Here is a 13,783-nt window from a genome sequence, read left to right on the forward strand (position 1 = left end):
TATCATACATGAAGGGTGAAAATAGACATTATACATGGAAGTAGTCTGAATGCTCATTTTCTGCCCTAAAAGCAAATCCCTCAGAATTTCAAGAATGGAGTTTGAAACTATTTCTACCACCCTTCAAATTTATGCCTTTCTTATTTTAGTTTTGTTAATGCAACGTGATGGCCCAAGACTAGGCTCCCCATGCTGTCAAAGAAGGGAACCAATGACAAATTGTGTGGAAGACTGAATTTAGGAGCCATCTGAGGAGAAAGCCTCCGAAGCAACCCGCCTATAGGATGCTCCCATGGAAGGGAAGCTCCAATGGTGATGTATCCATCCACTCTGCATGGGGATGTAATCTTACTTTCCTCCACCAGATGCCAGTAACCGGATACAAGATATACAAGATGGCGGCGCGCATAGACGCTGCGGCTTAGTGCTCTCCCTTAGCGTTTTGTTTTGTTTTTATTATTTTTACTTGGTCTGAGTATGTCTGGCTGGGCAAGAAAGATTTACAGCAGGCAGGAACTTCTGAAGGTCGGGTTACAGTGTGAACAAGCTGTAAGAGCTGATTATTTTCGCCCAGATAACGTTCCTGTGGGAGTAGCCAGGCCACCGGGCTCTCCATGGATTACTATGCCTCCAGGGAGGAGGCGAAGGCGGCGTAGAGACAGGAGGCAAAGGCGGGGTTGTCGGGCTGGCGTCCTGGTAAGATTGCAGAGGAGTCCATCTAAACCACCGCTCCCTAGCATATTTCTTGCTAATGTGAGATCTCTTGCCAACAAGATGGATGAATTGAGGCTGCAGGCAGCAAAGAACAGCCTTGTAAAAGATTGCTGCGTTTTATTTGTCATTGAGACATGGCTTCAACCGTCCATACCAGACACAGCTATTCAGTTGGAAGGCTATGCGGTACATCGTCATGAACGAGGCATGGACTTCGGAAAAACCAAAGGAGGGGGGCTGTGTGTATATGTGAACAAATGCTGGTCCAATAATTCGAAGACTGTGGGCAGTCACTGTTCACCGGATTTGGAATATGTGGCTGTTAAATGTAGACCAGCCTATCTCCCTAGGGAGTTCACAGCTGTTATGTTAACTGGTGTGTACGTGCCACCAGATGCCAATGCCAACTTGGCTTTGGGATGCCTGCAGAGCCTTATCAGCAGCCAGCAAGACAAGTATCCTGAAGCTGTGCACATCATTGCGGGAGACTTCAACCATGTTGAACTTAAAACAGTGCTCCCAACGCTCTATCAGCATGTGAAATGTCCCACAAGAGGGGACAAGACACTGGATAAAGTTTATTCGAATGTAAATCACGGCTATAGGGCTTTACAGCTGCCACACTTGGGCCAGTCCGACCATATGTCTCTGTTCCTGGTACCAGCATATATCCCACTCAGGAAACGGGCTCCCACAATATTAAAATCTGTTAAAATCTGGCCTGAAGGTGCTATTCACCAGCTGCAGGACTGTTTTGAGAGAACCAATTGGGATATTTTCGATCGTTCAGACCTGGAGGAGCACACGGCGGCAGTTCTGTGCTATATCAATCACTGCACAGACACTGTCACAGTAAATAAATCCATCCGGTTTTACCCCAATCAGAAACCCTGGATGAATAGAGAGGTCCAGTGCCTGTTGCGGGAAAGGAACAGGGCTTTCAGGTCAGGCGAGGTGCAGCTTTACAGTGTGGCAAGAGCAAACTTGAAGAGGGGTATTCGACGGGCAAAATTGGATTATAGGCTGAGGATTGAGGATAATTTAAGGAGCAACAACACAAGACAGATGTGGCAGGGGATTCAGCATATTACCAACTACAAACCTAACCTTGGTGCTGTCGACGGTGACCCTTTGCTGGCGGAGGAGCTTAACCTCTTCTTTGCTCGCTTCGAGAAGGAGCCACCTGAGACGCCGGTATTACAGCCACCAGCCCATAGGGGCCCCTCATTCACGGTAGAGGAGCATGAGGTGAGACAGGTATTGAGGATGGCGAATCCGAGGAAGGCGGCTGGACCTGATGGCATCACTGGAAAGGTGTTGAAGGGCTGTGCGGATCAGCTGGCGAGGGTCTTTACTAAGATCTTCAATAAGTCCTTACACCAGTCTATTGTCCCACCCTGCCTGAAGTCGTCAACTATTGTCCCTCTGCCTAAAAAATCCACAATCAGTAGTTTGAATGACTACAGACCAGTTGCACTGACTCCAATCATCATGAAGTGTTTTGAGAAACTGGTGCGCCGTCACATTATTTCCTGTCTTCCATCAACTTTTGACAACTACCAGTTTGCATACAGGGCAAATAGATCCACAGAAGATGCTATCACCACCACTCTCCATGCTGCTCTGTCCCATCTGGAGCAGCCGGGGAGTTATGTGAGGCTGCTGTTTGTGGATTTTAGCTCTGCTTTTAACACTATCCTCCCCCATAGACTGGTGTCCAAGCTAGAGGCGATTGGACTCTCCAACTCCACCTGTCTCTGGGTTTTGGATTTTTTGTCAGAACGTTCTCAGAGGGTTAGAGTAGGGTCACATATGTCCACAGCCCTTAGCCTTAACACCGGCTCACCACAGGGTTGTGTGTTGAGTCCCCTGCTCTATGCTCTCTATACGTATGACTGTACAGCCATCTATTCCAGCAACAAAATCATCAAGTTTGCTGATGACACTACGGTGGTAGGGCTCATTTCAGGAGGGGATGAGTCCGCCTATCGGGACGAGGTGGAGCGGCTCTGTGTTTGGTGTGGAGAGAACAATCTGGCTCTTAATACGGCTAAGACCAAGGAATTGGTGGTGGATTACAGGAAAAAAAAGGCGGACATTCAGCCCTTGTATATCAACGGGGAACGGGTGGAGAGGGTGGCGGAATTCAGGTTTTTGGGAGTAACTATCGATCAGGGCATGACTTGGAGCGCAAATACCACTGCTCTGGTGAAGAAGGCCCAGCAGAGAATTTATTTCCTCAGACTTTTAAAGAAGAACAATCTGAGTGAGAGACTGCTGGTGTCCTTCTACCGAGGCTCCATAGAGAGCATTCTTACATACTGTATTTGTGCTTGGTTCTCCAGTTGTACAGCTAGGGAGAGGAAGGTGCTCCAGAAGGTCATAACCACAGCCCAAAGGATTATTGGTCATCCTCTCCCATCTTTGGAAGAACTGTACGGTTCCCGTTGTCTTAGGAAAGCAAACAACATCCTGCAGGATTCATCTCACCCGGGACACAGTCTGTTTGCACTACTGCCTTCTGGCAGGAGATATAGAAACATCAAGTCAAGGACAAATAGACTGAAAAACAGTTTCTATCCAAGAGCTGTGGCCTTTTTGAATGCTGTAACTCGATAGTGTGACCTGGGAGTTTGATGGGTGTTGGTGTGGGTGTGGCTGGAATGTGGTTTGTTTGGTTGTTGTTGTTGTTTTGCTTTTGTTGTTTTTAAGGGATGGCATCCAATTTCGTTGCACTTGTGCAATGTTGCACTTGTGTAATGACAATAAAGAATCTATTCTATTCTATTCTATTCTATCCATCCACTCTGCATGGGGATGTAATCTTACTTTCCTCCTGTGACTCAAAAGACTCATTCCCTTGGAAGTGTCCACTCCACCGCTGTAAGACATTCACCTTCTTGTGGGACTATTTGAGGCCATAGTTGATTCTAGACTATTAGTGGCGCAATATTTCAAGTACTGTTTCCTTAAATTGCATCCAGTTTAACCTTGAAACCAGCTGCCACACTGTGCTGTCCATGGTCCTGACCACCACAGTCTATCCTGGATTCTTGCTGCAAACTTCTGTAGGCTCCAGCCTATAATAGGCCGCTTAGATTAACCTAATACAAAACTACCTGAGAGTAAGCCTCATTGAACTGAACAGGGCTTACTTCTGAACAGACATATATGGGATTGTGCTGCTAAGCACATATTTAGGGAATGCTCAGCCATGCAAGAACGGTATTGGGCAAATGAACCAGGAGTCACCTAGATTTTGGAAGATATACATATGTGTTGGTTTAGTTTTGGAAGTCTGATTTTTCACATTATACTGGGTTTTAAAATATACATTCCCCACTAGTTTATTTAGAAAAAGGATCATCTATTATTTACAGACCACTTACTATAGTAAATGGTGCTATAGGCCACATACTATAGCAATAGCCACAAATAAAACTTTAAGGCCTCAATATTATCTTAATATAAAATACAGTGGTACCTTGGTTCTCGAATTTAATCTGTTCTGGGAGTCCATTCGACTCCCGAAACGGTTCAAAAACCAAAGCGCAGCTTCCGATTGGCTGCAGGAGCTTCCTGCACTCAATCGGAAGTTGTAGAAGCCACGTTGGACATTCGGCTTCTGAAAAACATTTGCAAACTGGAACACTCACTTCCGGGTTTGTGGCATTCGGGAGCCGATTTGTTTGGGAGCCAAGCCGTTCGACTACCAACCTGTACTAACCTTTCTAGGTTTCAGATGTAGGTACAAAATTTCCACTGAAGACTAAAGATTCTCTTTCATTTGATAGGTTATTCAGCCTAACAAATGTCACTGTTATAAATACTGTATCAGCAATGCTGTAAACATTTACCTTTGAGTTAAATGAAAATACTTATAAGTAGACATGAATAGGGTTTTACAGCACATTACACTTTTTCTGTGATTAGTAAAGATAGATAAACATGGAATTACCCTTCTAGAAACAAACAAACAAAAAAAAAAAACACATGTGGCATAAAATGACTTAGAAATGCACTGAATTTTGGCATGGGTGTATTTTCTACTCCAGCTAATGTTAGCAGACTGGGTTAGTAAAAACAACAACAAACAAACAACAAACTATCGCTTTTTCACAGAAAAACAGTCAGAGACAGGCCACCAAAGAGCACTGGAGTCAAATAATACAAAGCTTACTTGCTACAGGCAAATATAAAGCCTGGTTAAGGAATTAAGGTTTTGCTGTTGTTGTTTGAAAATAAGTTTCATTTTCTATTTTAGATACAAAAGAAAAATCTCAGCTTCCTCTGAAACATACCACTAGTGAAAAGTAAACAAAATCTTACTGGAAGCCCTTTATAAATTGCTTCTGATACAAACCAGTGACAGTTGTAATCTGCTATTAAAACAAGCCAATAATAGTAGACTGCTTCTTAGCATTCCAAGCCAGAAAAGTGGGGGCAGATAGAAAACAGCATTTGTATGAGACACATCTCTTCTTTCCCACTGCATCTTTATAAAACCGTGCGGAGGAAGTATCCATACATTCTTCTCTTGTTTTCCCCTCCATCCAATAGCTAGCATTAGTATTAGAATTAATGTCCTGTGTAATGGAACTATTCAACCTTTTCTTAAATTTAGCCTGTGTCTGACCTGTCATGTCTGATGAAAAAATATATCAACATTGCCTTAAAATTCCAAAAGGAACATTTTTCTCTTTCTAAACTGCTGTTTAGCATCCTTCTAAATTACTGCACACACATGGAGCAGATTCGTTTTCTGTTGCTCCAGCAGCTAAGACCTGTACCAAGGGGTTCATATTACAAAAGAGGGGATTTCAGCTCAACATTAGGAAGAGCTTCCTGTCAGTAGAATGCTCAGGAGTGGAAAAGACTGCTGCAGAAGGTGTTGAACTCACCTTCATTAGAGTTTTTTTAAGCCACAGGAATGATTGTCACCTATTAGGGATGCTATAGCAGTGGAACTGGACTTTTGAGTCCCTTCCAACTCAATGATTCTACAATTGAATAGCCTTTTGCTTGGTAAGCAATTTCTCTTTAATTGAGACAATAAAGAAGTTTATTGGAAACTTCTTATATGATTTATTAATTTATATACCATTTCATACCAAAATAGTCTTCTGTTTACAAGAAAACTGAAATAAACAATTGCACAAGCATTAAAATATAAACATCCATAATTAAGATTGCTGTACCATGTATAGATCTAAAACATGGGAATGGGTTAAATTTCTGAGCAGCTCACAGTCATGACTAGTGATGGGAACTACAATTTCCAGGGTGCAATATAAGGCACAATAAGCTTGCATATGCTAACATAAGCCAGAAGAGAACTTTTGAAAGCAGACAACTGGTTTCCTCTAAACATTAAATGAAGTAAATAATGTAAACACCAAGCCAATTACATACCGAGCCAAATTACAGCAAAGAAACCCATGTAACTGCAGTGGAGCAAATTCCTGTTTGTGCCACTACAGTAACCAAATCAATACCGCCAAACTGTAAAGACGGACTGCTAAAAACTGATGCAACACCTGTGTAAACATGCCTCACTTCAAAACTTGTCTTGCTTCCTGAGTTTTACATCCTTTGTTATTGCAAACATAACTCATTCAAAATTGTATCCTCTTCAGTTTCATTATATGAATGAGCTGGAGATGTTTCTAAGTTAGTATATTTACCAATACACCTGCTTGCCCATATTTGTTTGCAATTTGTTTTAAACTGTTTTTAATGCTGTATGTCAAATTGTTGTAACCCTGGGACCTTATGGCAAAGGTTGGCTATACAGATGATGATGATGATGATGATGGTTTTTAGTACTTAAAAATTTATTTAAGGGCACCTATGCTATCAATTTTGTTTCCAAATCCCTACAACATTTCAATGTATCAGACTAAAATGTTTTAATACCTGAGGAAATGTCATACATTGAAATTTTCAGGAGGAAACCTTTTCTGCAAGGGTTTTTTCTTGCATTTTCAAAAGCTATTAAATGCAGTTGCTGAAGAGTTGTAACCCACCATGGGACCTTAGGTTGAAGGTGATAAATGAAATTACTACTACTACGTATTAGATTCTGCTTCGGAAACAGATGCATTGCTTATAAATGGAAGAGAGGGGAAATACTGCCTTGAAAATTTCCCCATTTTATCTATGAAGTTCTAATGTTATAGATTGTACATTTGCACAATACTATTTGTGCAATACACAGTGCATTAAGTCACAGTCCCATACATAGTTGGTCAATATTAAAGCATGGTTGTAGTTTAAAAACATGAAACTAAAAAATACCAAATAGTTAAGGGAACAAGCATTTTGATACTTTCTTTACAAAATTAGGCAAACAGGTTTCTTGGATTGTCCTCTTAGCAATAATTGCATGTGTCAAAGCAAACAGAAAACACTTGCAGACATTTGTTTTTTAAAGTACTAAAACAACTTTAAGACAGACTCAGTAGGAATATATAATCTCTTAATAGATTATGCAACAGAAGGACAATTAAGGCTGCAGTTATTCCTCCTTTTCCTTCACATAGAGAGCAATTCCTTTTGACAGACCCTATAACTCTTTAACAGAGAATGTTTTGATTATCACATCATCTTTTTTTCAATGTTGTTTCTGGATTTACTCAGTGGGAAAATGTGGTCAACTAGGGAAATTCTATGCCCCATGAGATTTTGGTTAAGCTGGAACATAAATCTCCTGTCTTATGTTGTTTGTTTCCCATGACAAAGCTAGGGTTTTGGAAATAATGAGACTTAGCCATTTCTTTCAAAAGGGGAAATTCACAGGGAGTTCACCATGAAATTGATTTAGCAGCATGGGATTCAAAACGATAGTAGTTCTTGGTTTATTGCACACATTTTTCATTTAGGCACAATTCAGTAAATAGTTAGCACTACTGAAACCAAACGGGATATAAGTGTGAGTAACTGTGTGCTTATAGCTTTACAGTCTACCCTACATTTGATTGAAAATGTGTTCACTAAATTTGATGTACATTTAGGATTAAGGCCATACAGGCGAATCCTCTATTTGTTTTTTCAGAAGTATGCTCCACAGAAGTCAACAGGACATTTTTTCAGAGGAGGCGGCATTAACAAACCTTTTATTCACTTCATAATCCACTGAACTCATGAATTCCTCCACATTTTCATGTCACCAGGAGGCTTCCAATAAAGATTTAGGTGACATTTAGCCATCTATTATGAAGCCAAGGTACAAGTGATGGTAATTATACATGCACCAGGGAGTGCTGCTACAAAGATTGCATGGGAAATTATACAGCATGCTAGCTATCTCAAGAATTTTGTTGTGATTGGATACATCTCATTTCCATAACATGTTTAGTGTTGTTGATTTTTTAACGTGTGATTTATCTAGTTCCAGGTCCAAGTATTTTCAAAGCTTACCAACAAACTTGGCATACATATGGTAGTCTTCTTATAATTTCATTCAGATCATATAATTTGTGACAGTGTGTGATCTATTTATTTTGAAATTACACGTAACTCATTCTTTTGTATAAAGTTGCAAGCAGAAATTGTCATATTTTTGTGGGTTCAACAAAAAGTGTTTCATTCCCAAGTATCTTTTGGCAAGAGCTGCAAGAAAGAGATTTGCCACAGTGAGAATGCAAGTCAAATTCATAAAAAATTTCCCTAACGTATTGTAACCCACCTTGAGAATGTTGGATGTGATACACAACTCGACCCATCAAAATTAATAAAATTAACATAGTCATGTTCATTAATTTCAGTGGATCTTCTCTGAGTAAAACCAATTGACAACCTTGCTTAGCACTTTATAAATACTCCAAAAATGTAAACAAAAAATCTGCTCCATGTCTTTTTTTATAGTTATAGGTAATCCATGGTCATGATATATGGAAATCCTCTCACCTGGTTGCAGAACTTACATTAAGATTTATCTGTGAATTGTTATTTATAACCTGCCCTTCCTCTATACAGATACAAGAATGAGATACAGCATATAAAAATACGCAATGGAATCATAGAATTGAAAGGGACCCTGGGGATCATCTAGTCCAACCCCCTGCAATGCAGGAATATGCAGCTGTCCCATACAGGGATCGAACCTGTATCCTTGGTGTTATCAGCACCATGCTCTAACCAACTGAGGTATCACACTATAATAAAACCATAAAATTCATATAAACCAATAGGAGCAGCTGAAAACACAGGATAGGCTAACCCAAATAACCACTGAGAACACCTGGGCAAAACAAGTATGTCTTAACTTAATAAAAAATATCAACATCTTCTACAGTTTTGAGGCGGGGACAGTCCACAAGTAGGGTGCCACTGTAAAGAAAGCTTTCTCTTGTGACACCACAAAGAGCAGCTTACCCAATGGTGGATCATGGAGAAGAAACTCATTCAACAAACCTAAGGCACAGGCAGGATGATAGAGGGAATCCTTTGGATATTTGAGTTGCATGACACATTGTTTCATGTTCTTTTACACTGTAGCCTGCATTCAACAGATATCCCTCATTTGTTAAGGTCATCTGATGACCTAAACAGGCCATATGGATCTCAGGGCACTGCATTACTCAAAGAGTCAATGATTATAGAACAGAAGGTAAAAAAAGGTAAAGGGACCCCTGACCATTAGGTCCAGTCATGGCCGACTCTAGGGTTACGGCGCTCATCTCGCTTTATTGGCCGAGGGAGCCAGAGTACAGCTTCTGGGCCATGTTGCCAGCATGACTAAGCCACTTCTGGCGAACCAGAGCAGCGCACGGAAATGCCGTTTACCTTCCCGCCAGAGCGGTACCTATTTATCTATGGTACTTGCACTTTGACGTGCTTTTGAACTGCTAGGTTGGCAGGAGCAGGGACTGAGCAACGGGAGCTCACCCCGTCGCGGGGATTCGAACCGCCGACCTTCTGATCAGCAAGTCCTAGGCTCTGTGGTTTAACCCACAGCGCCACCCGCATCCCAAGAACAGAAGGTACTTCAAGCCATATCAGATAATTACACCTAGCAATTGCCACCTAACAGTAGCATCATACACATACTGCCACTGTGCAATGGGATGGTGTGTATATATTGTATGATCCAAAAAATAAAAGGCTTATAATCAGAGCAAGTACTCATTCAGTTATAAATCCTGCTTCTTCTGCAGTCAAGTCCTTCACCCACACTGTAAAAAGGACAAACCCTCACCTCATTTAATCAGGGCAAATTCTGGGGCAGCAGTCAAGGCTAGAAAAAGCTCAGAGTTTAACATATAGATAATTCTGTCATCTGAGGGCAGTCAGGTTTTGTCATGCTATTTGGTTGTTTGGGCAGATGAGGCTTAGCATTTTGTTCCATTTGATTTAGCAAAAGACTGACAGAATAGTCTTTTGGTGTAATCAAGAGAGGACTAAGTATCAGCGGTGACAGCTATGGGTCAGGGATGTAAAACCACATCTTGATTTATATCGCAGGGTTTAAATCTTAAATGGTGGGGAAGATTTCTCTAACAATGACAGCACTACATTATGATTCTGCACGCGAGGGCATGGGGGTATTTCTGGAAGTGTTATTCAATCAGTATCTCCAAGCAGGCATCCGTCAAAAAGTGGCAGCCTCAAATCAAAGAGGATGAAGTTTAAAAATAGGGCTGGAACATGCTCAAATTTCATCCTGATGCCATCACAGGTTCCCTTTATTTAAAGGTATTTAACTTTATCTGGAGTACCACAATAGAATAGCCAGCAGCAGAAGTCAAGAAGTTAGAACTGTCCCACACACACACTCCTCCTGCAAATAATGTTCTTGCTAATCACTTAAGTGATTGAGTTTGGCTAGTTTTGTCAGGTGAATTTCCTTTTCAAAAACGAGTCTTCATTTAAAAAAATAAAATCAAAGGGCTCGCAGTTATTATTGCCTCCTTAGCTGATTTGGCTGCTTTGCTTTTTTCCCTCTCATACTGTAGATGGAAAAAAAATCAGTTCCAAAGCCAGAAAGATTCCATATTGATTAGGTTCCTTCCAGAAGGATAGGATTATGAAGTGTTAAAAGGCAACTGTATGAAACTCCCCCCAAACACACATGCAACTGAATCTTAATTTACACAGGTGCATTTTGAAGCCATAAATACCCTGGATCATCTTTGAAAAGCCACAGAAATTCAGGTAACTAATCAAATTCAGAGAAAGAAAACTGAAAATAGTTCCAAGCTGTGACATAAAGCTGATAAGTATGTGAAACAATTTGGTACATTGTTGGCGTGAATGGTGTCATGTGCAAAAGTAACTTGAGCAATAGTGTTCAAATCCACTAATCAAGTCAAGTGGTAGACAGAAAAATGTGTTAATAGTCCATGCTAAGAGGGAAAGATCTCTGGCTTGCCAAAGGCTCTATTCAACCCCAACTCCTCCTTATTAACTTGCCAAGTCCTAAGACCTGATAAAGATTCCACTCAAGATTTAATTTTAATTAAGAAAGCCTCCTCTTTCAACAAAACACCAGACACCACTGTTTCTCAAAGCTGGAGCCAGCAGCTGTGGCTTCTCCTGTGTCTAGAATTTAGGATTCTTAAATTAATTTCTAATGTCACTGAAAGTCAGGGATAAAAAGAACAGTTCCTCTATCCAACTTTAAGATAAAAACACGTACCCTGTCCTTTCTTTTAGATAGCTGGGCGAAATTGTTGCAAATTCCAATATGCAATAAGCATTTGCCCTCAGGGAAGCACAAAGAAAGAAAGAAAAAACTTATTATTTACCTGGCACACCTAGCACAGATGTTCAAGGTGACCTTGGCTTGTGGTTCAGCTGTATGTGTACTTCGGGTTTGGTTAAATTTGCTCCCAGAAGAAATGACACTGGTTACCCCTTCCATTCTTAAATCATCAAGATCCTCTGCAAATTAAAAAAGAAGAAGTAAGTATATCACTAAGTAAATATTTGCAGCAACACATTTGCTTTAGAAACACATAAATTGCAGATTCAGCCGTGAAGCTTACTGGGTGACCTTGGGCCAGTCACTTTCTCTCTGTACCAAAAATCTCACAGGGTTGTCGCAAGGATAAAATGTAGGAGTAACCGTGCACACTGCCTTGAGATCTTTCCAGAGAAGGTGAGAGGAAAAGGTAATAAAGTAAAAATAAATTTAAAATTCCCATTCACTATTAGTTTGTCAGCCTGTTGTGAAAGACAATTATTTAACGTGAGGCAAGGATCAGCTTGGCAGGGAATCTTTAAAACCACAAGCATGGAATGCCCTCCACCCACCCACCAGTCAGGGTAAGCAATAATGCAGATATATGTGGGTGAAGGAAATAACGTAATGTATGGACAGTAATGAAAATATGTATGTGGGGGTTGTCACAAAGGCACTCAACTCCTACATGCATACATGCTGGTAGATGATTCTTAGGGGTACAAGGCATTTGAAGGGCTCTCTGCCAGGTTAAAGGTTGCAGATTCTCCAAGTACTCTTCTTTCTTTCTCTCCTTTGTATTTATCTTCTGGTCCAGGCAACATTCCAGAGAACAGAAGCCAGTAGAGGGCAAGGCCAGAAGCAAAAGTGGATGGAACAGCAAATGCTAATTTACTCACACATCCTTCTCTATTCTTCGCCAAGGCAAGCAAGAAGCTTTAACAGAGTTAAAGGATACATTCAAGACAAGCAAGAACTTAAGGTGGCTGCAAAGCAGGGCAGGGGGTGAGGTGTGACCTGGGGACAGCCCAGGTGGAGAAGCCAGGTCTCCATTTGGTTGCTGTGGGGCTGAGGGTTCCCTATCCCTGATCTAGCACATCCTAACAAAGCATTATAGGAGGAAAAGGTATACACTCAGAAGGGTATACAGATCTGTGCCTTATTATTTTTAGAGACATGATTTTGGGGTTGGCAAAAAGCATGCCTGTTTTGTAAATTATACTGGTTTCTGAAAAACCAGCCAAAGTTCACAGGAGATTGTTTGTCATATGTTTCTTCAATAAAACTCCACTGTAAACACATTTGTGCTTGCTTTGTGTGTAGGAGGGAAAGGGGGAATCTGTGTGTCATATTCAACTACCATATTTTAAGAAATTGTTGCCGGTAAACAAACACTGAATTCATTACCGCTGGCATATTGTTGAGATAGCCGACACATGGCTATATAGTGTAGCTGTTTATATAGCGTTAAATCAAATTTTGGCCTAGCCTTGAATGCCTCGCTCGTATTTCTTTATGTCTTCATAGTTTACTCAACTAGTTTCTTGTTGTGTCAACTTTTGCTAGTTTGCCAAAAGTCTGCTGATGCATGCCATTTCCACTCTAAAAATAGTAAGGTAGGGCAAATCATGAAATTAATCAAACAGTAACCATCTGTAACATCAACAGTAATTTATACTGAACAATAATGAGGATTGTTTTAAATGATTTCATGCTATTAACTTAGAGGAGTTATATAGAGGTGCACTTTATAAATCTTAAACTAATATTTTAAGGTAGTCCAAGCCTAGGAGCCAAAGGGTTGCCTTAGATAAGCTCAATAACTTAAATATGCATACAGGGGTCTTTTGGGGGGGGGACCCGGGGGAGTGAGGAGGACATAACTGAACAGTAGATTCCTATGCCTCATCACAAATGGCTTTTGAAAATGTTTTCTGTTTTGAAAGTGGTTTGTTATGTTGCATAGGGTGATTGTGCTCAAGAAAGGTAAGTTAATAACCTCATTGGGCACACAGAATTACTTGTGCAGTTCGCTAGATCTCAGCCACTATGTTGCTGGTGGTTTTAAATATCACAGAACCTTTCAGAAGGACCAAATTGAAAATAAGAAAATGCCTTTATGAAGAAAATAGAAATGGATATACAGTGGAGCCTCGAAATACATCTAGCTGAGCTTTTCATACATGTTAATATTAATTCAAGTGGGCAATATATTGCATATTGCACCCTAAGAACCATTACATCTGTGTATGTTTTGGTCTAGCCACTGGCCTGCTTTGCACTAAGCCAGATTCTTCAGTCTTTTTCTACTGTAGTAAAAAACACTGGCTTAGTATGTCATCCAAACCCAGACTCGTGGTTAAACTTTCTCAGTGCTAACCACAA

General features: G+C 40.6%; 1 protein-coding gene across 5 annotated transcripts in view; it reads right to left on the reverse strand.

The window, feature by feature from the left end:
- C8H8orf34 (chromosome 8 C8orf34 homolog) overlaps window positions 1-13,783 on the reverse strand; it is a 90,987-nt gene that overhangs the window by 34,852 nt on the left and 42,352 nt on the right. For all 5 annotated transcript variants that reach the window (XM_028736759.2, XM_028736761.2, XM_077932933.1 and 2 more), the window contains exon 8: window positions 11,463-11,598. In XM_028736759.2, coding sequence (XP_028592592.2) covers window positions 11,463-11,598 — 136 coding nt within the window. The remainder of the gene's footprint in view (window positions 1-11,462; window positions 11,599-13,783) is intronic.

The sequence above is a fragment of the Podarcis muralis genome, chromosome 8 (assembly GCF_964188315.1).
Source record: "Podarcis muralis chromosome 8, rPodMur119.hap1.1, whole genome shotgun sequence".
Taxonomy (NCBI): domain Eukaryota; kingdom Metazoa; phylum Chordata; class Lepidosauria; order Squamata; family Lacertidae; genus Podarcis; species Podarcis muralis.